Source organism: Vipera berus (assembly GCF_964194415.1).
Source record: "Vipera berus genome assembly, chromosome: Z".
In the NCBI taxonomy this organism is placed as follows: domain Eukaryota; kingdom Metazoa; phylum Chordata; class Lepidosauria; order Squamata; family Viperidae; genus Vipera; species Vipera berus.
This window is the reverse complement of record NC_138205.1, coordinates 57,004,083-57,031,783: the sequence shown is the minus strand read 5'-3', so window position 1 is coordinate 57,031,783 and position 27,701 is coordinate 57,004,083. Positions and strand designations below refer to the sequence as shown.

The window sequence follows — 27,701 nt, the reverse complement described above, 5'->3', positions numbered from 1 at the left end:
TCTGATCGTCAAAGATTAACATGTATGATAGAATAATGTTATTCTTGCTATAAGATTTGATCAGAATCATAGTAAAAGAGATGTTACATTCCATGGTGTTTACTATTTGATAGTGCAATTATTGCAGATGGTGGACTGCTTTTCTTCTTTTCTTTTTCTTTTTAATAGAAGCCAACTAATATATACATTAGTTTTTAACAATAATAATTTTTAGTATTTAGTAAGCAACACATTGTCTGGGTTTACATATTTAACATTAATAGTAATACAGTTTCCATTCCTACCCTTTATTCCATTTTTCTAACCATTTATAAAAAATTTCCCATGTTTAGAACTATTCTGAATCTTGTTTCTGTTTCATTTTCAATGAGAGCCTATCCATTTCTGCACAGTCCAACATTTTCTTAATTATATCTTCTTCAGATGGTATTTCTTCATTTTTCCAATATTGAGCAGATTTAATTCTTGCTGCTGTTAATACATGTAATATTAAGAATGCACATTTTTTATCATAATTTTCTGAGATTATACCTAAAAGAAATAATTCCAGTTTATAGTCTACATGTGCTCCTATCATCTTTTCTAGCCACCTTTGTATTTTTGACCAAAAATTCTTTGCTTTAGGGCATGTCCACCAAAGATGATAATATGTGCCTGGATTTTGTCTGCATTTCCAACAATTGCTAGACATATTTTTAAACATTTTTGCTAGTCTTGCAGGTGGTAAGTGCCATCTATAGAACATTTTATATAGATTTTCTTTATAAGTAACTGCCCTTGTTATTTTATAGTTTCTTTCCCATAAGTTTTGCCATTTTTCTAACTCTACATTGTGCCCAAACCTTTTGGCCCATATTATCATTGTTTCTTTAACTTGTTCATCTTCCATCTTTAAATTTAACATAAAACTGTAAAATTTATTAATCAATTTGTCATCTGATGACAATAGTATCTGGTCAAACACTGTTTGATCTTTGTAAAAACCATATATTTTTACATCTTTCTCATATCTCATTTGCATTTGCAAATGTGGCCAACATGATAGCTCTATGCCCAGTTTTTCTAATTCTTGTTTAGTTTGTAGTTTCCCATCAGTATTCAAAATATCTTTATATGTCACAAGTTTCTCATAATTAATTAAATTTGGGTGTACAAATGCATCAGTTGTCGAAAACCATCCTGGTATTTTCATGTTAATTCTCAATTTTACCTTTTCCCATGTCAAAAGCAGTGCATTTCTTACATAGTGGTTTTGAAAGTATTTATGAATTTTGTTCTTCCCATCCCATGCCAACCAAGTTGTAGGTCATGCCCTTCTAGATATAATAGTCTTTTGTTTCTAAGGGTTATCCATTCTTTTAACCATGTTAGTGCAACTGCTTGATAGTACAAAACCCAATCTGGTAGCCCAAAGCCTCCATTTTCTTTCACTTCTTGTAACATTTTCAGTCTAATTCTAGCTTTTTTCCCTTGCCAAATAAATTTCAATATTGATGCATTTAATTCATCAAAAAAATCTCAATTTTTTATTGAAAAGTTTTATAAAATTTTAATAATAAACCCCCCCTCCCCATCAACCCTCCCCCTTTCCCTCCCCCCCCGGTCTTCCCAAAGCAGAATACAGGGTATTACATATAGCAATCTCATGCAAACATATGCTAAATATCTATTACAACATTAACAAACCTTCCACCCTTTAACTCACTTATAACAAAACTAAAGTAATTATAATAACACTTCTATAATTGTTAAGAATTATTCATATGCTATTTGAAACTTTTTAGTCCCATATTTGTTTTGAATATAATCAATCCGTCTTTTCCATTCCAAAATATATTTTTCTTGTGACTGTTCTTTCAAATATGCTGAAACTTTTGCCATTTCAGCTACGTCCATTACTTTAAGTATCCATTGTTCTATTGTAGGTAAATCTTCTTTCTTCCAATGTTGCGCCACCAACAATCTGGCTGCCGTTATTAAGTGTAACATTAATTTAGTTTCTATAACAGTACAATCCAAAAAAATCCCCAATAAGATTAGCTGCGGAGTAAACCTTATTTTTTTCTTAAAAACTTTCTGAAAAATCCACCATATTTTTATCCAAAAGGCTTTAACATTTTTACATGTCCACCATATATGATAATAAGTTGCCTCTTCACTACCACATCTCTAACACTTAGGTGGTTGATTTGGATATATACATGCTAACTTTTTAGGATCTAAATGCCATCTATAAAACATCTTATAAAAATTCTCTCTTAGGTTTTGTGCTTGTGTAAATTTTACATTTCTAACCCAAATTTTTCCCCAAGTATCCATCATTATGGGCTCTTGAATATTCTGAGCCCATTTTATCATACAATCTTTAACTAACCCCGATTCTGAATCAATCTCTATAAGAGCATTATATAACCTTTTTATATGCAATTGACTTTGATCTCTAATTTGCTTTATCAAATTTTCATCAACTTTTATTATACTAATTTTCTGATCTTCTTTCCATCTAGCTTGTAATTGTATAAACTGAAACCAAGTCTGTACTATCTTTTCTTCCTTTAAAACATTTAAAGGTTTCAGTTTCAAAATATTCCCTTCCATCCTAAGAAGTTCTTTATAAGTAATCACATCTTGTTTCTGCTCCACATTTATATTTCCTATTGCATGTCTAGGTATTACCCATATAGGTATTTTATTATTTAATATATATTGGTACTTTTTCCAAACTTGGAACAAAGCATTCCTTAAAATATGAGTCTTAAAAATATTATCCACCTTTTTGTCATAAAATAAATATGCATGCCATCCATACAATAAATCATACCCCTCAATATTCAATATTCTTTCATCCATTAAATTGAACCAATCACTAATTGTTGATAACACAACTGCATCATAATATAATCTCAAATTGGGCATCTTCAAACCCCCTCTCTCACGTGCATCTTGCATTATTTTAAGCTTTACTCTCGGTCTTTTCCCTGCCCAGATAAATGTATTAATACGTTTTGCCACTCATTTAAATTTGCATCTTTCTTAAGTATTGGTATCATTTGGAACAAAAATAAAAATTTTGGTAAGACGTTCATCTTCACGGCTGCTATTCTCCCAAACCAAGACAATTGTAATTTTTTCCAACTATCAATCTCCTTTTGTACTTTTTGCCATAACAATTCATATTGTTTTTATATAATTTCACATTTGATGCCTTCTCTGCATCTAAAAATATCAATGCAGCAGAGACTTAGTTGTTTCTTTCCAAATATTCCAATAAATTAACAATTTGTCTTACATTGTACATTATTTGTCTACCAGTTATAAACCCCAATTGATCATTATGTATCACTTGTTGCATTATATTCATTATTCTATTTGCCAATACTTTAGCAAATATCTTATAATCAGTGTTTAAAAGAGATATTGGTCTATAATTCTTTGGTTGACTAAGATCTTCATCCTCCCTTGGAATCAATGTTATGAAAGCTGTTCTCCATGATGGGGGCACTACTCCCCCAAGTTGAATTGTTCTAAATAAGTCCTTCAAAGGCTCCACCATTTCTGACTGTAAATTTTGATAATAACTAGCTGTCAATCCATCTGTCCCTGGTGATTTACCCAATTTCAACTGTTTAATTGCTAAAACAATCTCTTCAAAAGTTATTAACTGATTCATTCCATCCCGCTGTTCTTGAGTAACCTTAGGAATATTCTCCTCCTGTAAATATTTATCTATATCTATACTTTGAATTGTATCACTTGCATATAATTTAGAATAAAATTCTGAAAATACCTTTCTGATAATATCTTGTTGATAAACCTTTTTACCTTTATATTCTATTTTCTCTATCGTCCGAGACTTTTCTTTTTTCCTTAACAAGTAAGCTAACTATCTACCTGGCTGATTAGCGTTATAAAAAGTATTATGTTTAGTGTATCGTATGTTGGTTGCCACCTGGTCTGCCATCAACATATTAAACTGCCCTTTCAATAAGTTAATTGTTTCTTTCACTTTCTTATCATCTGGGTTCAAGATAAGTAACCTCTCCTTCATCTTTATTTCCTCTTCTAACTCCTTTCGCTTTTGTTCCTTTTTACGTCTATATTTGTTATTCAAATGTATTAGGACTCCTCTCATATAAGCTTTACTTGCATCCCAAACCATTTCAATCAAGGTGCCCTTATGCATATTCATTACAAAAAATTATCTCATTTGTTTTCTACATTCATTCACAATTTCCTCATATCTAAACAAATTTTCATTTAATCTCCAAGGTCTTCTATCCCTTTTCTCTTGAACCAGTTCCATCCACACTGGACTATGATCTGTTAATGTTCTTGGGCATATCTTAATTTTCTTCACCCTATTAAGAAAATCACTGGTAATTAGTATAAAATCAATCCTTGAAAAAGATTGGTGCCTATCTGAAAAAAATATAAAATCCCTCTCTTCCATATTTCGCTCTCTCCAAATGTCTCTCAATTCCAGGTCATCCATAAGCTCAAAAAAAGATATAGGCAGCTTTGCATGGTTTGATATTCCATTAGAAGACCTTCTTTTGTCTTTTCCTGTGTCCAGAACTCCATTCCAATCTCCCATTAAAATACAAGACTTTCGGGTGGCGCTTCAGCGGCGTGGATGGTCGAAATTGACCGCCATTCCGTAAAAGCCATGGAGCAGCCGACAATCAGCTGTTCCACGGCTTCAAACCCTTCCCCCATGGCGAAGAGGGGAAGGGGAGATTCCAGGTAGGGGTAGAGCTCCCCTAGAGCCCCAGAGTATTTATTCTGGGGCTTGGAGGGTGAGAGCTCCCCCGAAGCCTGGAAACACTCCGGGTTGGAGGATTTCTCTGCTTCAAAGCAGAGCAAGATGCTGAATCCACTCCTGCTGGACTTGACTTGATCTGATTGTTATCTTGTGGAATTAACGCAGGTAGAGCGGATGTGGGAGCAGTATAAACAGCAAGTATAAGACTTTAACTCTGGAATCTCAACTTTCTTTCTGTCGTTTTAAAAAGAAAGGAAAGATGGCACCTGAATGATTCTTTGTAACAAAGAATCGAAAGTGATTTGAAAGTGAAAGTGGCTGTTTGGATATTGAAAACTGTAAAGACTATAAGAAAATTATAAGAACCTAAAAGAATTTTAAGAAGAGAACAGCAAGACTATAAACATTTTGACTTGATTAATCTTTTTAAATACAGAGAATATAATTGATTTAAGATGTCATTAAAATAGTCAAAATCTGGGGGCCCCAGGAGTGCAGGGACTTCACCAGCACAGCAATCAAACTTACAGGTTTTAATCCCCCCCAAACTTTGACATTAAAAGACCTGCAGGAGGCTTTGAAATCTCAAACTAAAGAAATAGAAATAGAAATAAATGATAAGATGGAGAAAATAGAAAACAAGATGGGAAAAATAGATGAAAAAATGAATGATAAATTTGAGTTAATGTCAGAAGAGATTGGAGAAATTAAAGAAACTATGCAGATTAAAAATAAAGAAATAAGGGAAGATATTCTATTGGCATTTCAGGGATTGGCACAACATATTCAAAACATGGATGATCGTATGGAAGAATTAACTCAAGGCAATATTGCTTTGGAAAATAAGATGACTGAGGCTCAAAATAAAATGGAAAAGATGGAAGATGAAACTGTAATGTTACAATATAGAGAAATGGAATTTGCTTTAAGAATTAGAGCAGGGGGTCTTCAAACTTGGCCCTTTTATGACTTGTGGACTTCAACTCCCAGAATTCCTCAACCAGCATGTCTGGCTGAGGAATTCTGGGAATTGTAGTCCACAAGTCATAAAAGGGCCAAGTTTGAAGACCCCTGAATTAGAGGATTGAAGGAGAACAAACAGGAAAACCTGAGAGAGATACCGGCAAAGGCCTTTGCTCCAATAATAGGTTGGCAAGTTGAGGATTTCATACGGGAAATTGAAAAAGTTTTTAGAGTCAACTCCTGGATTGCGAAGCAGAGGAATTTACCAAGAGATGTGGTGATTTATTTTTCGAAGAGGGTGATTCGAAATGAAATTATTCAAGCTTTTTATAATAATAGGTTCCAAGTGGAAAATCAAGAAGTTTTGATGTTGAAAGAAATTCCTCCAAAAATTTTAAGAAAAAGGAAAGAGTTTCCTTTTCTGGTAAATGAATTGAAAAAAAGGCAGTATCAGTTCAGATGGGATATACTGGCTGGAATAGTGTTCAACTACCTAGGTACTAGATATCATCTTAACACAATAGGGAAAGCAAAAGTATTTTATTTTAATGTACTGAAAGCAGATTTGCCACTATTTCCTGAAAAAAAGAAGGGAAGGAGAGAAAAAACAGGCTCAAATGGAAGAGAAGCAGATTCATGCGGAAGGTTCGAATTTGTTGGTTGAAGAAGAACTACAATTAGTTGTGGATATGGACCAGACTTTGAAATCAATAGAGGAACCTAGAGGCCAAAGAGTGACGCGAGCAGCAGCCAGACGAAAAGTGCAAGAACAGCAGAAACAGCAAGATCAAATTAAAACTCAAGAAGTTACTAAAACAGAAGCAGTGGGGGGGGGGCAAGACCAAAGCAACAGGTTCATATGAATCTGCAGAAATTGTTGCAAAAGCTTCTAGTCATGAAAGATGGTGAGCAAGTTTCTAACTTGGAATGTTAATGGCTTAAATTCACCACAAAAGAGGGGGAAAATATTTCATTATTTGAAACAATATAAAAATGATGTTATTTGTTTGCAAGAGACACATATTAGAGTAGTAGACCAAAAGTATTTGATAAACTCCAGATTGGGAATACATTTTGTTGCATCTGCCCCGGATAAGAAGAATGGAGTAGTTATATACTTAAAGAAAGATCTAACTGCTAAATTAATTGAGGCAGATGCACAAGGACGATATATTGCAATTGAACTTATAATAGAAGGAAAGATAATACTTTTGGTTGGAATATACGCACCAAATCAACATCAAGAAAAATTTTACAAACTTTTACATGACAGAATAACCCAATGGGATTATAAAAAAATCTCAATTTTTATCGGTATTGTTTGAAATAAGAAAAGTAGTTTGGGTAGAATATTTACTTTCACAGTTGCTATTCTTCCCAAAATTGATAGTTGTGGATTTTTCCATTTTTCCAGGTCTAGTTTTATTTGTTTTAGTAATTTTACATAGTTGTCTTCTTTTATTGTTGTGCACCTTGCTGTTAGATATATCCCCAAGTATTTGACTTTCTTATTTACTTGGAGGTCTGTTTTTTCTGACAATTGGTGTTTTTTTTGTTTATCTGTAAGATTTTTAACTATAACTTTAGTTTTTTCTCTATTTATTTTCAGTCCTGCTATTTCTCCAAATTCTTTGATATTTGCTAATAATTTAGGGCTTGTCTCCAAGGGATCCTCTAATATAAATATCAAGTCATCTGCAAATGCTTGTAGTTTATACTCTTCATCTTTTATCTCCATTCCTTTCATTTCTGGATCCTGTCTAACATTTCTGTTCAGCACTTCCAGGGTTAGAATAAATAATAGTGGGGATAGTGGACACCCTTGTCTTGTACCTTTTTTAATATTGAAACTCTCTGTGAAGTTATTTTAGCCATTTATCTATGATAAATTGTTTGGATTATGTTCAAAAAGTTTTCTCCAAAATCATATAGTTTAGTTGTTAAACCATAAATTGCCAATTGACATTATCAAAAGCTTTCTGTGCATCTAGAAAGATTAATGCCATGTGTTTCCCTGGACGCATTTCATAATATTCCAATGTATCTAAAATCATTCTTATTCTTTTTTTGTCTCTTTGGTAAGAATCCATTTTGATTTGAATGTATGAATTCAATCAAAAATCTCTTTAGTGTTTCTGCTATTATTGAAGCAAAGCTTTTATAATCCACATTTAGTAGAGATATTGATCTGCAATTCTTTATTTGGGTCAGGTCTGAGTCTTCTTTGGGTATTAGCATAATATTAGCTTCTATCCAAGGTGGACTGATTTTCACTCAAGATAAAAAGGGTACTGTGTCATTAGATTTGTCAGTGAATACAAGAAAGAAAATTTAGCTTGTAAGGAAATTATTATCTTTACATTTAAAAGACATTGTATCAGGAATTTTATCACAACCTAAAGATATGATGAAGAAAGTTTAAAGAAAAAAGAGATTAGATACATGCAAAGTTTCTGAAGCTTCACTAAATGCTAGTCTGCCCTTGTTGATAGAATTTAGTTTTCCAAATCCCTGTGTGTGGTGACTCTTGTTTAATATCTTAAGGATGGAAAGAAGGAAAAAAAGTTTTACATAAGAGTATATGCAAAATACTCTATTGTAGAACTTTTTTTCCCTTCTTCTGTAGTTTTTAATAGTGTTTCCATTTCTTATACAGTAATTGAGTTTTTCTTATGTTTGAATATTAAATTTTGTGATGTTTTAGTAGATAAATGTGCTGAAGATGCATTTATATTAATATTGGGAATTTTTAATATTAGCTTACTTATTTCTTCAAGCTTATAATGAGAAATATAATTTATTTTTATTTATTTTATTTATTAAATTTATATGCTGCCCATCTCACTACCAAGTGACTCTGGATGGCTTACAACATCTACAATATTGTAAAAGAACAATACAAAACAGACATTAAAAGCATTAAAGATTTAACATTAAAGTTAAAACATTAAAATCAACAACAAACTGGATAAAATGGGGCTAATACATAAACAGGATGGAGGTGGCTTGGAAGTCTAATTCACTAGTGCAGCTAATTACTCAGAAAGGTAGCTCCTTCTCCTTTATTGGAAATGTTCAAACAATGTTTAGATTGTTATCTTTGGGAACACTTTAATTTAGAACCTTTTTAATTTCTTAGGGCCTAATGGGAATTTGCAATCTGGTTCAGTAATTCTGTGTTTTTATGATCTGCATTGTTCTTTTAGGTGAACTTCAGAGTGGATTGCTTGATTTTCTCCTGTTTGGCAGTTTAATAGCTGCAGTGGATCCTGTTGCTGTGCTCGCTGTGTTTGAAGAAGTTCATGTCAATGATATTCTTTTCATAATTGTTTTTGGAGAATCGCTGCTCAATGATGCTGTAACTGTGGTAAGATTCTTTTTGAAGACTGGTGGCTACTGAAATTCTGATCAGAATGCATTGAAAAATTTAGGTTTAGGAAACCTAGATTTGCAAATAAATGATATGAAGTAATAATGTTAAAAACAGCAGCACATAGATAGTATCAAGATCACAAGAGATGATAGCATTGCTTCATTTGTGAGTAATAAGGCCACACTTGAAATACTGAGTCCAGTCCTGGTTGCCAAGTTAGAAAAAAAGCTGAGGCCCTATGTTCTAAACTGAAAAGTAATCAATTAATTATTAGAATGATTGGGGAATATTTTTAACCTGCACATCAATTTTTTTATAATTAAAATGTTTCCCACCCATGCAAAAAGTGGAACACTACATAGGGCCAACTGAAATCCATATTTTGGTTCCCAATGACCTTTGTGAATCTTTTTTATATGGCATGTTAAGGAGCAAATTAGATCCTTAAGACAATTTATTTTGTCTCATAACTTTCTAACACATGCTTCCCCACACCCCAAATACTACTAGGTCCACTCTCTTTTGGAGTATAGTCCTCAAAAAATCAGATGGAGACATCACACTGACTTAAATTGCACACTCTGTTTTAGAACTTTCATACCAGAGGTAGAAGAGTTGAAATTATATGCAATCATTCTATGTTTTGTTATACTTTAGAGGCAAACACATTTATCCAATCTGTTCCTGCCCTCCTTTCATTTGGGTGCAGAGTAAAAGCCCATGGGAGTTCTTCTACTTTGTTTTTTGATAAACTCCAAAGAAATCTTATCTGGAACAATCATTCCCTCAGTCACACTCCAGTGATGATTAAAAACCCTAGCACATTCTGAAATGGTAGGGTTTGAAAATATTTCTATTTTATGCTCTGTATTCCAGACTGTGATTAAGGATTCTACAACTTAATTTAAGTGTTCCACTCTCTAAAGTGATAATCTTCCAGAATGCTGATGTGCATTGAACTAAGTAATAATCTGATCTCCTAACTAAAAGATATATTCACATACAAACATTCACCTATGGTCATCCATTCTTATACATATAAGTAACATTTCTTGACTTTATGTGTGATGATTCTCTTGGACAATTCTCCAGATACCTCTGTAGATATGAGTTCAGAGAGGATGAGCCGATTCCTGGCACATCAGGAATTGAGTTGACTGATCGCTCTGAATAGCCATCTGAAAGGGATTTGGCTGAGGCTCCAACTGGGGAAAACGTCCGATTGCAGATAGCCAGCAAAGAGGATGTGGAACTGCATTTTACACTGATCTGAGAACATGTAAGGCAGAGAAAAGGCAGGAGCAGAGAAGGTCAGTCAGACTACTCAAGAGGAGAAAGCCCTACCTGTCTTGTTGGGCTGCATTGGAAGTTGGCTATTTATCACAGCAGACAGATGGAGGTGTTGCTGGGAATAATGTGTTTGTTTTCTAGCTGGGTATTTTTTGGTCTTTGTGATTTCTGCCTCACTCTTGATTGATACTGTATTTGGAATTGAATTGTACCTTGGAAACTGGACTTTTCTTGCCTTGTGAGGTCTCTTGTGTGTGGATTTAAGTTTGTCTGGTGGATTAAAATTTGTTTGGTGGAGTTATTTTGTTTGAACAACTTTCAAGTGCTTTGTGGACTATTTGGCCATTGCTCTATGGACTAACCCTAGTCTGTTTTTGGCTGGACTTTATTGGGATAGTTCTGGGTTTTGGTGAAGGGAATTGCTGGGGAATAATAATAAACTCACTAAACCACAGTTATGTGTGTGAGTGAGTGGTACAGCACATAACATCTCACACTTTGGAAAAGCCTCTAACAGGAATATATGAAAGAGTTTTAGAAAACTGATATCTCATTTGATAGGATGTAGTAGATATTGGTGGTTGTCAGCACTGTCTGGTTCAGCATGATGCCTCACAGGCATTCTGCCATCAAAAAAAGAAAGGGGGAAGGATGAAAGGGGGAGGAAAGAGGGAAGTATAATAAAGCTTTGTGTGTATGTGATAAGAAATTGGGAGGGAGGGAATGATAGGTGAAAAGGATAGAGCAGCCAGATCTTGATTGTATCAGCATCCTGAGGCCAAGCACCCTGAGAAATATGCAGATTACCCCCCAAACATCTCAGAGTTCGCAAAACATCTTGGTGAGTGCTGGTTGGCTGGAAACAGACTGGTCACAGGGCAAGGAGTGGGCTGGGGCAAATCTACACCTTCTTTTGGATCTAGCAAGTGCAGTAGATTTCAGAGCTGGCTTGACTTTAATGCAACCAACATTCTTAGTAAAAGAACCCTTTGCTTTAATCAAATGGAGTCAAAGGCTTTTTTTTCCCCTAAGGGGTCGGATTGAGGCAGTTCTGACATAAAGCTAGCTCTGCAGTTTGGTGAACCTGGAGAGGAAACCACCTCTACTGTTGGGGACCATGCAAATGGTGTCAGCTCAAGGGAGTGAGGAGGGAGATTTTGAGGCCTGGAGAGAAGCATCCTTGAAATCCTCTCCTAGAGAGCTGAATCTCTTCGGATAGCTGAGAGATGACAACCAACCATGACTCCAGTGATCCCTTAGGATAGGGAAAAAGGAAGAATGGGAAGAAAAACCCATGGGAATGACATTCACCTATGGGGACCATGGCAGCTGCCTGCAAGAGACCCAAGTGTAGCTGGAGAAAGTGGAGGAAGAATCGAGCTCAGGCAAGCTAGAGGGAAAAGACTGGATACTGGAACAAGCCATAAAGTTCCTGAGGGGACTTTTAGTAGTCTCAAAGCTCTAGCCCGATGGCACATCATGCTGACCAGCCAATTCCAGCTGTGGCAAGCAATGGGGCAAATATCTCTGCCACCGCAATGGCGGCAGCAGCGAGCCCCTCAACAGCCACAACTGTCCCAGCGCCTGACCTTGCAGCCAAGCCTGCACTGGCTGCAGGAGTAATGCCAACAAGCACACAAGACACCAGTCCTGGGAGTAAAGTTCAATGAAGACTCCAAACAGTTGGGGTTCTTCCTGGTACAAGTTTGGACATACATACAGAGCCTTGGTGGAGCAGTGGGCTAATGCCTCCTTAACTAACACCAGCTGCCTGCAATTAGTGCAGGTTCGCATCCCACCAGGCTCAAGGTTGACTCAGCCTTCCATCCTTCCGAGGTAGGTAAAATGAGGACCCAGATTGTTGGGGGCAATTAAGCTGACTTTGTAATAATGCCGCTTGGTGTGTGTGTGAAAGCCCTAATAAGCAGGCATATACATCGAATGAAGCTACTGCTAAGCTTGTAAGCCGCCCTGAGTCTTCGGAGAAGGGCGGGATATAAATGGAATTAAAATTAAAAAAAATACAAGAGAATGGTCAAGAAATAGCCATCAAGGGGTTTAAGGTGTGGTGTGTTAGCATGGTATTGGAGGGGACCACAGGTGAATGGATGGTTACCCTCCACACCAATGACGCCCTGAAGGTGAGAAACTTTTATTGCTTCATGGCTGCACTTTGGAAGTCCTTTGAAGACCCTTTAGCTGATTGCAAAGCCAGAGATTGCATAAAGACTATCAGCTGAGGGCTAGAGGGGGATGGCCAAGGATACCCAGGAGTTTTGCAACCTGGCCTGCTGACTGGCTGACTGGCTAGAAGACATCTTGATCAAATGTTTCTGACACAAGCTAAGTACAAAGTCTACCAACACCTGCATTTCCAGAGGCACCCACCCCCATCCTCCATTGCTGATATGTCCTAGCAGAGGAAGTGGAAATTGATCTAGCTTGATCCAAGTACCTGATGAGCTATGGATGGTGAAGATCCCTCCCTGAAAAGAAAGGGGGCCCATGCGAGCAGAGCCCATGCCGACGATCCACTGGCTGCTTCAGGTGTGGGAAGCAGGGGCACTGAGTTGTCATCTGCTGAGCTACATACCCAGCCCAGAGGGTGATTCAAAGTCCTGCCAAAAAAACCAGCAAAACCACAACAGTAAGACTGTGAAACTGCCCTGAAGGGAGTAGAAGTCTTAGAGTTTACTCTATCCCCCCAAAACAGCAGGTGAACTCTGACTGTCCCAGTAGGTAGCCTGATGGAAAGCAAATCAGATGATGATGTCCCTTGTTAAGTCACTCAGTCAACCCAGTGACCATCCCCATAGGTTTAGGTTTATTAAATTTATAGAACTAGTGGTTCAATCCTCAGGGCAAAAAGGGAACCTAGTAGTCTGGACTTGGGGTGCAACCTTGCCCTGGTCAAGAAACTGGGCATGAGAAACATCTTAAAGTGCCCATAACTTTTTGCCAGATGAACAGCTCAGTGGTGGTGGTGGGGGTCCCAGCAACATCTGTTATGATCTAATAGAGATGAGGATGGGTGCACACAGGGAGACCTTGAACTTCATCGTAGCCCCTGGAATGGAAAGGCCCCTTGTGTTAGGGCTGTCTTGGCTTCAGAAATGGAACCTCTATGTGAACTGGAGGAGGGGGCTACTAAAAATCTGATGAACCAGCTATGAAGGAGAAGGGGGAAAGGACCATCAAAAACTACCCCTGCAGCAGGCAAAATCTAAAAGGTAGGTGGGAATAGCTGCCAAAGATTGGCCCCAGGGTAATCCTCAGATCCCTAAAGAGTATTGGGGACTTATGGGAATCTTCTGTGAGAAGGGATCAGACACAGTCCCACTCCACCAACCGTCTGTTCCATAGAAATCCTACTAGGAGCCGAACTACCCAAACATAAATTGTATTCCATGACCTCTAGGGATTTGGAGGAATTGCAGACTTTTATAGACAAAAACTTGAAGCATGAATTCATCCAACCCTCCAGACCAAGAATGGCTGCCCCAGTACTATTTAGGAAAAAGAAGAACAGGTCTCTGTGTCTATGCATGGACTATTGTGGGTTCAATGCAGTGTGTGTGGAAAACATGTACCCACTCCCTCTCATGAAGGATATGCTAGCTGATTTGGCCAAGGGAAGGATCTTCATCAAGTTGGTTTTGTAGGAGGCATACTATCGAGTGAGGATCAAAGCAGGGGATGAGTGGAAAACAGCTTTCAATTGCCCCTTAGGATGCTTCCAGTTCCGGGTCCTCCCTTTTGGATTGCAAGGGGCTCCTACTGTGTTTATGCAGCTAATAAATGAAGCGCTGCTTAAATACCTATGTAAGGGAGTGTTAGTTTACCTGGATATTTTAATCTGTATTGAGACAATGGCAGAGCACCTAAAGCTAGTCAGAGCTCCTCAAGAAGCTTCAAGGAGCCAAACTATATGCCAAACTGTCCAAATGCAAATTCCACCAGAAAAAAATTGACTATATGTGTTATATACTGATAGTTACAAGGGTTAACACGGCTCGAGGTAGCCTCCAGACCTGAGGCTTTACCAGGGGAATCCCCAACGCGGCAGCCGTTGACAGTGACAGCGGTCAAAAGGCTGCTGGAAGAAATCGCGCATGCGCACAAGCCGGCAGCAGCCGTTGACAGTTGACAGCTGTCAAAAGGCTGGCTAACGCAATTGCGTGTGTGCCAGAACCGGCCCAGCTGACAGCCGTGAGCTGTCAAAACACCAGTTCCTGAACACGCTTTCCCTCAGCCGGCGGGCCAGCCAGCCGGCGGATTCCCCCCCGACCTAGCCGCGCAAGCGCAGTCGGCCAGGAGCTGTCAAAGCTTCCAGCAGGCCCTTGGTCTCCGCCTCGAGGCGGGAGAATACAGTTCCCTGATTGGTTGTAACAGTTGACAGTTCGCTATAAAAGCAAGGGTTTCTCTGCTTGTCAGTTGTCCGGAGCGGAAGCAAAATAAACACTTGGAACCCAGCCTGCCGTCTCCCTCTTGTCATTCTATGAACACTTTACCTGGCGATGAGGATGGGATCCCGGTACAACAGAGCTAGTCACTGAGCTAAGTCACAGCTAGAAGGAGTTCCAATCCCTCCAGCCGCTGAAGTCACTGCTGAAGTCACTGGCTGAGGGCAAAGGAACCCTTCTAATCGCTCGCACGGTACCGCGGACCCAGAGAATGGCCAACCTCGGACACATCAGGGAGTTTGACGTCCAACACCCCGAAGGATGGGAGTCGCACTGGGGGCAGGTCGAGGGGTACCTCGTCGTGAATAAGATCACGGAAGACTGCCACAAAGCCGCGGCATTACTCTGCCTCAGTGGACCGGCCAGCTACGACATCGCCGTGGGACTCTGCAGCCCAGACCCGGTCGCCACAATATCATATGCCGAGCTGACCGAACGCCTCAGCAAGCATTTTATGCCCAGGCGGTCGGAATTGTACTGGCGGCTCCATTTTGCTCGCCGCCGTCAGCAACCGGGTGAGGCACCCACTGCATTCATCGCGGGGGTCCGTCACGCTGCCCGCAGATGCCAATTCCCGGACCTGGAGGATCGCATCAGAGACCAGATCATCGCTGGACTCCAAAACGAGCGGCTTCAGTGGAAGCTGGTGGTGAAGCCCACGATGGATCTCGCGGAGCTCACTCTGGAGATCATGGCATATGAAGATAGCCACCGTGAAGACTTCTCCGCATTAAGGGGCAGCCCTAGCGGCTCAGTCCATCAGGCCAGGGAGCCTGATATCGAGACTCCTGAGGGCGATCTCGGTGTGGACGCGATCATTCCCAGATTCAACAGAATGGCCATCGGCCGTGAGGGGAACCGCAGACCAACCAAGCCAGGGGGCACCAGCCAAAAAACCATCCCTTCAAGCTCAAGGGCCAGGTGTGCCAGCTGCGGCGGGGCTCACGCCAGAGCCACATGCCGGTTCAGGAACGCCAAGTGCCATGGATGTGGAAAGACTGGGCATATCCACTCCGTGTGTCGCAGCCAAAACCGGGAGACCCTCCACGAACTTGAGGAAATTCCATCAAGTAGGACTAGGTTTTCCCGCTCTCCCCAAAAAACCTTGCAGCCCTCTGTACTATCCATTCTCTCCAGCCAGAAGCCCCTTGCCATCCATCACCTACAACCCAAAATTAAGATTTGGGTTAAGATCCAAGGCATCCCATGTGAGATGGAAGTGGACTCAGGGTCCTCCGTCTCTATCATTTCCTGGAACACTCTCCAGAAAATCAGCGTTAAGTGCAAACGACGCATTCCCCTTCAGCCGTCCCAAATCTTACTTGCTGATTTTCAGGGCGCTCCCATAAGCTTAAAGGGGCAGGCCAAGCTGAGAGTAGAATTTAAAAAGTTTCAAGGGCACCTTTTAGCTCAGATCATCGAAGGACCCAGGGCCAGCCGCATCCGCCTAGAGGGTACTAACCGCATCCATTCGCAAACCCTGGAAAACGTCTGTAAAACATTTGTTGATGTTTTCGATAGGACGTTAGGCAAATACACTGGCCCCCCTATCGACCTCAAACTCAAGAAGGAGGTCGTTCCGATAAGAAGCAAAGCCAGAAGGGTCCCCTTTGCCCTAAAACAAAAGATTGAGAGTGAACTGGACCGCCTAGTCGCCCTAGGGGTCCTAGAGCCCACTGACGGGGGAACTTGGGAAACCCCAATAGTAACACCTGTCAAACCTAATGGGGACGTGAGGATCTGCGCTGATTATAAGGCGACCCTCAACTGCGCATTGAACCCCCACGCTTATCCGGTTCCAGCAGTTAAGGACGTCCTGTCAGAAATCGGCTCTGGCGCTATTTTTGCAAAACTCGATCTGGCGCATGCGTTCCTCCAGCTCCCCGTCACTAGGGAAACAGCTGATGCCCAAACCATTGTCACACACCGAGGAGCGTTCAGGGTGACCCGCCTCCAATTCGGAATCTCAGTGGCTCCTGGCATTTTCCAGGAAGTCATGGAAAGAACCCTGAAAGGAATCCCTGGGGTTTGCCCCTATTTCGATGACATCCTCATTGCAGGGGAATCCGAGAGCATTTTAGCAGCCAGACTGCACGAAGTACTAACCAGATTCCGTAGAGCAGGACTTAAGCTCAAATGCGAAAAATGCTCGATAGGCGTTCCATCCACGGAATTCCTTGGATACAAAATAGATTCTCAGGGAATCCACCCCACAAACTCCAAAATCTTAGCCATCAAGGCCGCCCCAACCCCCAAAAACAAAACAGAGCTCCAAGCGTTCCTTGGGCTCTTGAATTTCTACCATGCCTTCCTACCCAGGAAGGCAACCATAGCAGAGCCCCTCCATAGGTTACTTGACAAAGGGGCGACATGGCAGTGGACAGCAGTCCACGATGATAGTTTCAAAAAGCTCAAACAGATGCTCTTTAGCAACGCAACCATTTCCCATTACAAAGAAGACAAACCCCTCTGTATCGCATGCGACGGATCCCCATACGGGATCGGAGCAGTTTTGAGCCACCTACTAAGTGACGGGACACAGGCACCGGTTGCTTATTATTCTAGGACTCTCTCCAAAGCTGAAAGGAACTATGCCCAGATCGACAAAGAGGGACTGGCAATTGTGGCGGGCATTAAAAAATTCCACGACTACCTTTATGGCTGGCCATTCACTATATTTACGGACCATAAGCCATTGCTAGGACTATTCACCTGGGACCATCAAACTCCCCAAATTCTGTCCCCAAGAATGCTGCGGTGGACAACGTTCCTCTCAGCTTATTCCTACCAATTAATTTACAAACCAGGACAGCAAATGTGCCATGCTGATGGCCTCAGCAGGCTACCTTTTCCCCTCGTAGACCCAGACCCGGACCCGGCTAGTCAGATCTTAGCTGTCCAGGAGCTCCTGGAATGCCCACTTACAGCAAGAGACATCGCTGCCGCAACCGGCAGAAACAAAATCCTCAGCAGGGTACTGGCGTGGGTATCCTCTGGCTGGCAATCCATCCCCCCAGCTCTGATTTCCAATCATACTTCACAAGACGAAATGAGCTGTCCTCTCACCTAGGTTGCATACTCTGGGGCTGCAGAGTGATAGTGCCGCCCATACACAGACCCAAAGTCCTACACACACTACACGACGGGCACCCTGGCATCGTAAAGATGAAAGCCTTGGCCCGCAGTTACGTCTGGTGGCCTGAAATCGACAAGGATATTGAAACACACGTTGCTGGCTGCTATTTATGCCAGCAATCCCGACCAGTACAACCCCAGGCCCCTATTCACAAGTGGGAAACTGCCCGGAATCCATGGTCCCGGGTCCACATTGACTTTGCTGGCTCCTTCCAGGGACAGACCTTCCTCATCGTAGTGGATAGTTATTCAAAGTGGTTGGAGGTTCTCCCAATTTCCAACACAACAACAGCTGCCACCATTCAGGCTCTCAGGGGAATCTTCGCAACACATGGCCTCCCCGATGTTTTAATCTCCGACAATGGCCCTCAATTTACCTCTCGTGAATTTCAGATCTTTCCAAAGAACAACTGTATTAGGCACGCCATGTCAGCCCCCTTCCACCCCTCATCTAACGGTCTTGCAGAGGTTATCGTGAGGGCCACCAAAGATGCCCTCCGGAAGATCATCGTGGGAGATTGGCACCGCCGCCTAGCTCAGTTCCTCCTGGCTCACCACACTACGCCCTGCTCCACCACCGGGAAATCCCCCGCGGAACTGCGCTGTGGCCGCCGGCTGGTGACAAGACTTGACAGACTCCACCCAGACAGACTGGCGGCCGAGGAGGGCAATAAACCCCCACCCAGGACATTTGCCCAGGGGCAGAACATCTGGACCAGGGACTATGGGGGAAAGAATAAATGGATCCAGGGAGTCATCCTGGATCAAACTGGCCCTTTATCCTATACAGTAGACATTGGAAGGGGACTTGTCCTCCACAGACACACAGACCAACTCTGACCCAGGGCACTTCCAAACCTCCCCCTGAATCTACCCCCCATGGACTCCGAACCGCCCAGTAACGACACCCCAGGCGTACCGCAACCATCCAGGGACTCACAACCCCCACCTTCACCACCCCTTGAAGAAACACCAGCAGAAGAGGAAGGGCCCCTCCTCCGCCGCTCCAGCAGGACCAGATGGTCCCCCGCCTACCTCGCGGACTTTGAATGGGCTGGAAGCACGCTGTCGCTCAACGCCTCTGTTAAAAATGTTATTCCTGACAGTTCAGTTAAAAGATGTTGTTAAGGTCTCAATTCAGGGGGGGAAAGGGGTGTTATATACTGATAGTTACAAGGGTTAACACGGCTCAAGGTAGCGTCCAGACCTGAGGCTTTACCAGGGGAATTCCCAACACGGCAGCCATTGACAGTGACAGCGGTCAAAAGGCTGCCGGAAGAAATCACGCACACGCACAAGCCGGCGGCAGCCGTTGACAGTTGACAGCTGTCAAAAGGCTGGCTAACGCAATTGCGTGTGCACCAGAACCGGCCCAGCTGACAGCCGTGAGCTGTCAAAACACCAGTTCCTGAACACGCTTTCCCTCAGCCGGCGGGCCAGCCAGCCGGCGGATTCCCCCCTGACCTAGCCGCGCAAGCGCAGTTGGCCAGGAGCTGTCAAAGCTGCCGGCAGGCCATTGGTCTCCGCCTCGAGGTGGGAGAATACAGTTCCCTGATTGGTTGTAACAGTTGACAGTTCGCTATAAAAGCAAGGGTTTCTCTGCTTGTCAGCTGTCCGGAGCGGAAGCAAAATAAACACTTGGAACCCAGCCTGCCGTCTCCCTCTCGTAATTCTCTGAACACTTTAATATGGGCTACCACATCTCCCATGATGGGATAGAAATGGACCCCAAAAAGGTGCAGGCAGTTCTAGAGTGGGTTCCTCCCCACACCCAAAAACAACTACAAAGCTTCTTGGGATTGGCAATTTTTTACCACCAGTTCACCCCCTTGTTTGCCTGGACATACCTCCCCATCACCAACCTGCTAAAGAGGGAAGGGGAAACCCAAACCCAACCAACCACTTAAATGGATTATAATGCCAGGCTGCATTCAAAAAACTTAAGCGCTTGTTCGCAGGGGAGCCGGTACCAAACCACCAAAACACCCAGACCCCAACACCCCCGTCATCATTCTGGCTGATCCTAGTGATGTCACAGTGGGCACAGTGCTTCTCCAGGAAAATAAGCAAGGGGTTCTGCAGCCATGTGCCAACACTTCTAAAAAGCTAAATGAGATGGAGCAGAGATGGGCAATCTGGGAGAAGGAAGCCTATGCGATGCAACTTGGAGGCACTTTCTAAGAGGGAAAACCCCATTTGAAGTATGGACTGACCATAAAAATGTAGAAGCCTTGAAATCCCCTGAGACTATCACCCAAACAGGATTGATGAGCTCAGTACTTTAACCAATTCAATTTCACATTAAGGTATCTCCCAGGAAGGAGGAACTTTCTAGCAGATGCTTTATCCAGGCTGCTAAAATAAATAGTTCAAAGCCAGATGTAATTAAACCGGTCATTCCCTTCAGGCAACTGGCAGCCCTAGTCACCACCCAGGCACAAGCCAAAACGAAAACCCACCTAGCTGATGATTTAAAGGGTACCCTAAAGGCAGCTTTGGAGGAGGACAAGTGGTTCCAAATGTACAAGGGAGAGTGTACAATTCAAAATGGTCTAGCTTGGGTGCGAGCCAAACTATGTGTCCCACAAAGCCAACAATTAATGGTTCTACAAAAAAAAGCATGATTCAAAATGGCGGGACATTTTGGTTTTGTAAAAGTCCCACACCTAATCAAGTGGCCATTTTGGTAACTGTCACTGAAAAAAGGACATAGTGAGCTACGTGGCTAGCTACCCCATTTGTGCCTCTACCAAGAGGTGACAAGAGAAAATACTTGTGCTTCTCCAGGCATTAGCAGAGCCCAAAGTCCCATAGAAAGAGATATCAATGGACTGTTTTATGTGGAGTAAGTAAATACAAGCCATCATTGTGCAGAAGCCATATTTTTTAGAGAGTGAGAATACAACAGGAACAGGAAATGCATCACAGGAACAATAGAGATAAATCACATAGAGTAACAATGTGACACAGGAAACAAATACAATAGAGATGAATGATAGAGCTGCATATAAGGTAAACACAACACCCTTTTCATGTTAACCAAACAACATTGTGAAATATTGGGTGAGAATTAGTAACAACACTTCCTATAGGTTAAGTCTGTTGGGTGGTTGTGAATGACTGCCACTACAGATGAAGACTGGCCCTCTTTGTATTAAGAGTTTCTCCGACCTCACTGAGGTTGCTGGGCTCTTCTCACCACTTACTGAGATGTTCTGCATTTGACTGCTGTCAGGTATACCACCTCACTCAAAACTGTCATTAGCATTGCTCTGTGGCATCAATACTGTGTGTTTCCTATTGTCAGTGGGTAAGTTTGGCTCAGTAATACCAGGTGAGTCTGGCCTGTCCACTGGATATGAAGAGTCAGGCTGCTCAACCACATGCAGATCCACATGATTGCAACGATAGAGGATTCCATCAATGTCCACTAGATAGGAGTATGGTGCTACTTGTAAACATATACCCATTTTCCAATGACCTGTTCGATCTCCAGGCAGTGGTTTCATATGGACTCATTCCCCAATATTCAATTCTGGAAAATCTCTGGCTGATTTGTCATATCTTACCTTGAATACTTAAGATGTAACTTTTCTGGAACACTTTGTATCACAGAGGGCTTCAGTAACTTATTTGCCACTGGTAAGGAGGTCTTTAGTCTCCTTGACATCAGTCTCTGTACCAGACTACTGTCCATTTCCTTGGTTAGAGTATTTCTCCAATTTAGAATGTCCTTCCATGGGTGTTTACCAACACTTTGCTCTTTCTTGCATAAATTCTTAACAATCTTCACAGCTGATTCAGTTTTGCCATTAGCTTGTGGATGACATGGTGAGGAAGTCACATGCTCAAACTCCCACTCAAAGGCAAATTTCCTAAACTGTAGGCTTGCAAAATGAGGACCATTGTCAGAGATCACTTTATCTAGTTGGCTATAATGTGCAAACTGAGCTTTGCATCTCTTAATGGGGTCGAAATATGTTGGACTTTTCTCCATCAAAAGGATTATTAGCCAGTAATTGTAGAATCTGAGCTGCCAAAAATGCTCAGACATGTACACCCAGTATTTCATTGTAGCCTACTGAAACCAGAAATTATATCTTCCTTCCATCCCATATTGCAACCAACTCCCGACCCCATTATGATTGAGGGATAGCAGCACTTTGAAGTCAAAGACATTTTGGACTCTCACATACATCAGGAAAAAACCCAGTATTTATTAGCCTGGAAAGACTTTCCACCCTCAGAAATTGAATGGGCCAACTCCCAACATATTAAAGCCCCAAACTGCTTTAAAAATTCCATGACCCATACCCAGATAAGCCATAATGAAGTGTTTTGCTAATTGAGAAATTTTGTATATCTCTCCCCTCTCATTTTCTTTTGCAGGACTAACATCTCTGTCAAGGGGGGCAGAATGTCAGCTCTGCTTGGTTCAGCTTGACTTCTCATAGGCATTCTGCCATCAAAAGAAGAAGATTGAGGAAGGATGAAAGGGGGAAGAAAGGGGGAAGGATGAAAGGGCAATAAAGCTTTATGTGTATGTAATAGGAAATCGAGAGAGGGGAAATGACAGATGATAATGACCAGAGCAGCCAGATCTTGATTGTACCAGCATCCCATGGCCAGGCAAGCTGAGAAATATGCAAATTACCCCCAAACTTTATTCCTTATATAGTAAAATATATGTTAGCTTTTTAATATGATTTTGATACATTTGATATTTGTTATTGGATATGGAAGCCAGTTTGGTATAGCAGTTAAGGTATCTGGCTAAAAACTGGAAGAGTATGAGTTCTAGTCTCACCTTAAGCAGAAAGCCACTTTCTTTTAACCCTAGGAAGGAGATAATGGCAAACCCCTTTTGAAAAACTTTGCCAAGAAAACTGCAGGGGCTTGTCCAAAGTCTCTGAGAATCAGATCCAACTGAAAAATATTTTTGCATAAGCATTTGATCAATGTTTGTTTACATATTTTTAAATGGAATTCTCTGTTTTAATTGTCTCATATTATTTATTCATGAAACTACAATTTTATTTCTCTTTTAGGTGCTATATAATGTGTTTGAGTCTTTTGTTTCAATAGGAGCTGAATATGTGACCGGTGTGGAATGCATAAAAGGCATAGGTTGGTAGCTATTTATGATGATAGATAGATAGATAGATAGATAGATAGATAGATAGATAGATAGATAGATAGATAGATAGATAGATAGATAGATAGATAGATAGATGGATGATAGATAGATAGATAGATAGATAGATAGATAGATAGATAGATAAAGATTACTTTATATGATGTTTTTGAAAATGCCCCGCTGATGGTAGGGTGGGGTGGGGTCCCCTCAGGTACTGTCTGCTTCCTCTAGGAGGAGCCATGAGGTGCCAGAGCACTACACCCAGAGCATGGCTTGATTGACTGGGTCAGACCATGTGGTGTGGGAGCCAATGGTGGCGCTGGGAGACACATAAACATGAAGGCCATCTTCACTAGAGGGAGAGTGAGGCTTTTGCCTTCCCTTACAGAAGGTGGGGTGTGAGGTTAAAAAGAGGCAAAGTGAGAGGAAAGAAAGGCAGCTGGCATGGAAGCTTGCCGGACAGCGAAACTTTGCTGTGTTGGTTCCTTGGGTAGTTCAAAGGCTGGAATGTCTACGAAAATCTCTTTTTAGTCTTTTGTACTTTATATTCAAACTGCAGAGGGGAAGAATAAGAATAAGGCCAATGTCTTGTGATTTGGAGGTATTATTATTAATAATAATATATATTAATCATGTATTGGTCAGATCTAAAGGTAGACCAACAGTATGAGGTTTAATCAGATCTTAAATTAGATTTAACTTGAAGGTAAATTAAAAGTAATCTGTTCACTGACAAAGTTTCAACTTTAATTTGTTTCAAGTCAATATCCATATTAAATTCCAAATGTAAATTTTTCCACCCTGTTTGACAACTTCTTAAAAATAATTTAATCTTTTACAAGCAACCATTTTTTTTTCATTGGGCCATTTTCATTCCACATAGAAAGCTGACATTTCCACTCATTAAACTAAATGGGTATGCCAGTGGTAAATGTCCCAAAAGATTAATAAAATGCCTTCTTGTAATTTAAAGCCACACAGTGCATGGTAACATTAATAGTATTAACTTACCTTGAACAAAATCCTAATCTTTTAGATACACAAAAAATTATGTTTGTTGTTTGTTAAGTGTTTGTTAAGTATTTAGAATACCTTGCTAGGCCCCAAACACGGGACAAATCTTATTTCCTGTTTCAGCCTAACCCAAGGCCATCCACAGGCAGTAGTCACAACAGTGACAGTTCATATTTGTGTAAATTTTTTGGATTGCTAATTCTTTTATTAATCCCTTTAATTCTTTGTTAGTAATCCAAAAAAATTACACATACACACACACACACACACACAAAATTATCTGTATATATATATATATATATATATATATATATATATATATATATATATATATATATATATATATATATATATATATATATATATATATTGGAGAGCAGAAATTAATATTTAAACAGTCATAACTTCGTGTCCAAGACAGGTATTTTTGACCTTTGAATCATCTCTCTCAGTCATATATTCACCATTTTAGTGAGTTAACACATATCCTGTGCTTGACCTTCTCCCTCCCCCTTATTTTTCTTCCTTGTAGATTGGAAAGATTGGAAAGGGAGGGATTACCACTAGACAATAAGAAGGCACATATGTGGAATACATATTGGAAGAGATGAACTGGTGCTGGCTATTTGCTTAACATGTTCAGGGATAGGAGCCATGAGCACACTTTGCAGAAAGTTTGTTGCCATTTAGAACACAGAATATAGAACATAGAATAATAGGATGGAAAGAATCTTGGAGGTCTTTTAGTCCAACCCTCTGCCCAAGGCAGGAGCTCCTATACCATTCCGGACTTTGGGCTTGATGGCTTGATTTCTTTTGAACAATTTATACCTTCTATTTGTGGATTCCTATCATGGGTACTGTACTATATATACATAATCTGTGTTGGACTTTTGTATGAAGCCTATTAAAGAGCAAAAGTAACTAAAACTTCATAAGTCAGTAGATCACTACATACTATTTGGTAAGATAGAAAAATATGGAATAGACAGCATCACCACCATTTGGATTCATAACTGGCTGACCAACCGCATTCAACCTGTATTCCTTACTGGAACTACCTCTACATGGAGATGGAGATGTATGCAGTGGGGTCTTGCAGGTTTCTCTCTTAGGCCTAGTACTCATCAACATCTTCATAAACAACTTGGACAAGAGGATAGAAGAAGAACTCATCAAATCTGCAGATGACACCAAGCTGGCAGGAATACCCAACACTTTAGAAGATAACCTCAAGATCCAGAAGGATTTTGACAGACTTGAACATTGGGCCCTGTCCAACCAAAATGAAATTCAATGGTGAGAAAAGTAAGGTTTTACATTTAGGCAAGATAAACCAAATGCATAGGTATAGAATAGGTGGTACCTGGCTCAATAGTAGTGAATGTGAGAGGGATCTAGGAGTCCTAATGGAAAACCACTTAAATATGAGTAGCACTGTGCTGCAGCCACCAAAAAAGCCCACATAGTCCTGGGCTTTATTAACAGAGGAATAGAATCAAGATCATGAGAAGTGTTAGTGCCATTTTATAATTCCTTAATAAGACTACATTTGGAATATTGCATCCAGTTTTTGTCAACATGATACAAAAAAGAATGCAGAGAAGAACAACAAAAATGATCTCCAGGACACTGGAAGTTAAAATATATGAAGAAGATTGCAGGAACTGGGTATGTCTAATGAAAAGAAGGATTGGGGTGACATGATAGCAGTCTTCCAAAATCTAAGAAGCTGCCACAAAGAAGAGGTAACCTATTCTCCAAAGCATTTGAACGCAGACAAAGTGGAAATAAAAAGAAATTTCCTGATAGTGAGAGCTCGTGGAACAGCTGCCTTCAGAAGTTGTGAGTTCTTGATCTCTGGAGATTGTTTTGTTAATGTTTTTATTTTATTTTTTAAAAAGTTAAAATACAAAACTCCAAAAGATAAACAAACAAAATCACACAGCAAACAAGACATTTAAAAAGTGCATTGAAAAAAAAACAACCCTAACTGTACACATATTATCTCTCCGAGTTGAATACTGATTGATACATTACTATAATATTAATTTCTCACCCCTTGCAAAACAGGCCCAAAAGATTTTTAAACTACTAAATCTATTTGCAAATTACTAACCTATCTATATGGCATATTAATGACAAAACAATTAACAGAAAGAACAATAATTATAAAAAAGATAAAGTTTCCAAACCGGCTGTTAATAAACTATTATTATAATCAGCTCATAGAAAACTTTCTATGACATCTTATCCTAATCATCCCAAAAATTAACTGTATTTCATCCTGGATCAAATATCTATGTTTTTAAAGATTTTTAAGAATATACTGTACAGCCATGTTTCTGAAATGATCATATAGGTCTACTGCTTGAGCAAGGTTTGGACTAGAAGACATCTAAAGTCCCTCCAAATTATTCTATTCTATTCTATTCTATTCTATTCTATTCTATTCTATTCTATTCTATTCTATTCTATTCTATTCTAAACAAAGTGTAATTTTTATGTGATTTTTATTGCAGTATCTTTCTTTGTGGTGAGCCTTGGAGGTACTTTTATTGGCATTATGTTTGCATTTCTGCTCTCATTTGTCACTCGTTTCACAAAGCATGTCAGAATAATTGAGCCTGGATTTGTATTTGTCATTTCGTATCTCTCCTATTTGACAGCTGAGATGCTCTCACTATCTGCCATCCTTGCGTAAGTTTCAATTGTTTTTTTTACTAGAGGAAATTATCATTTAATTTACAGTTTTTCACTAACTTGAAAAAGTAAGCTATCTTTATTTAAAAGTTAAAAATATATATGTTCATGTTGAGAATCTGTTTATACAGCTATTTACATTGTACATATAAAAAGATTTAGCTACAAAACACAGAAGATTCCTATTTGTGAGTACATAATGTGAGTCAATATGAATTCTTTGTGAATTCAAGACTGGTTGGCTGGCTGGCTGACTGGCATATGCAGTTCAGGTGTGGAATCCAGCTACAGAGTATGTAAATCAGAAACATTGATGTGTAGATTAATTATAAATTGATAATTTGGTAATAAATCCAACAGGGTAGGAAGAAGCAGGATATCAAGAAGAAGATCTACATGGTCAATTAATAAGTTGCCTTTTGGCTTTTTACATATTCTAAAATGATTAGTAATATGCAAGTTCTTTCTACTTGCAAACTGCTCCAAGTATAATGTCACATAGCTGCTGATTATTTTCACATAAAACAGCATATAATCCAATAACATTTCAAAACACCAGAATATTACAAAGATGCATGAATGGAATATTCTTGTGTCTCATGGCTATACAGGTAGTTCTTGACTTATCATAACAGAGCCCAAAATCATAGTCATAAATAGTTGTAGATGTTAGAGGTGCCCACTTAACAACTTAGTAATGTTAGAGGTGCTTCACTTAACAACTACAATTCCAGCTTAATATGGTGATTTAGCAACTGCACAGATCACTAAGTAGAGCATAGGGTGCCTCAGGATGTTGGGGAGGCCTGGCACAAATCCAGCCCAGTACTACATCTCTCCAGCTCAATGTGGCCTGTGCCA

The 27,701-nt window shown here is 40.3% G+C and overlaps 1 protein-coding gene across 1 annotated transcript in view; it reads left to right on the top strand.

Moving 5' to 3' along the window:
* Positions 1-27,701, top strand: part of SLC9A3 (solute carrier family 9 member A3) — a gene marked incomplete at both ends in the record, with an annotated part of 189,516 nt that overhangs the window by 54,408 nt on the left and 107,407 nt on the right. Inside the window, 3 exons of the mRNA XM_081346214.1 lie at positions 8,932-9,092; positions 23,035-23,113; positions 26,660-26,837. Coding sequence (XP_081202340.1) covers positions 8,932-9,092; positions 23,035-23,113; positions 26,660-26,837 — 418 coding nt within the window. The remainder of the gene's footprint in view (positions 1-8,931; positions 9,093-23,034; positions 23,114-26,659; positions 26,838-27,701) is intronic.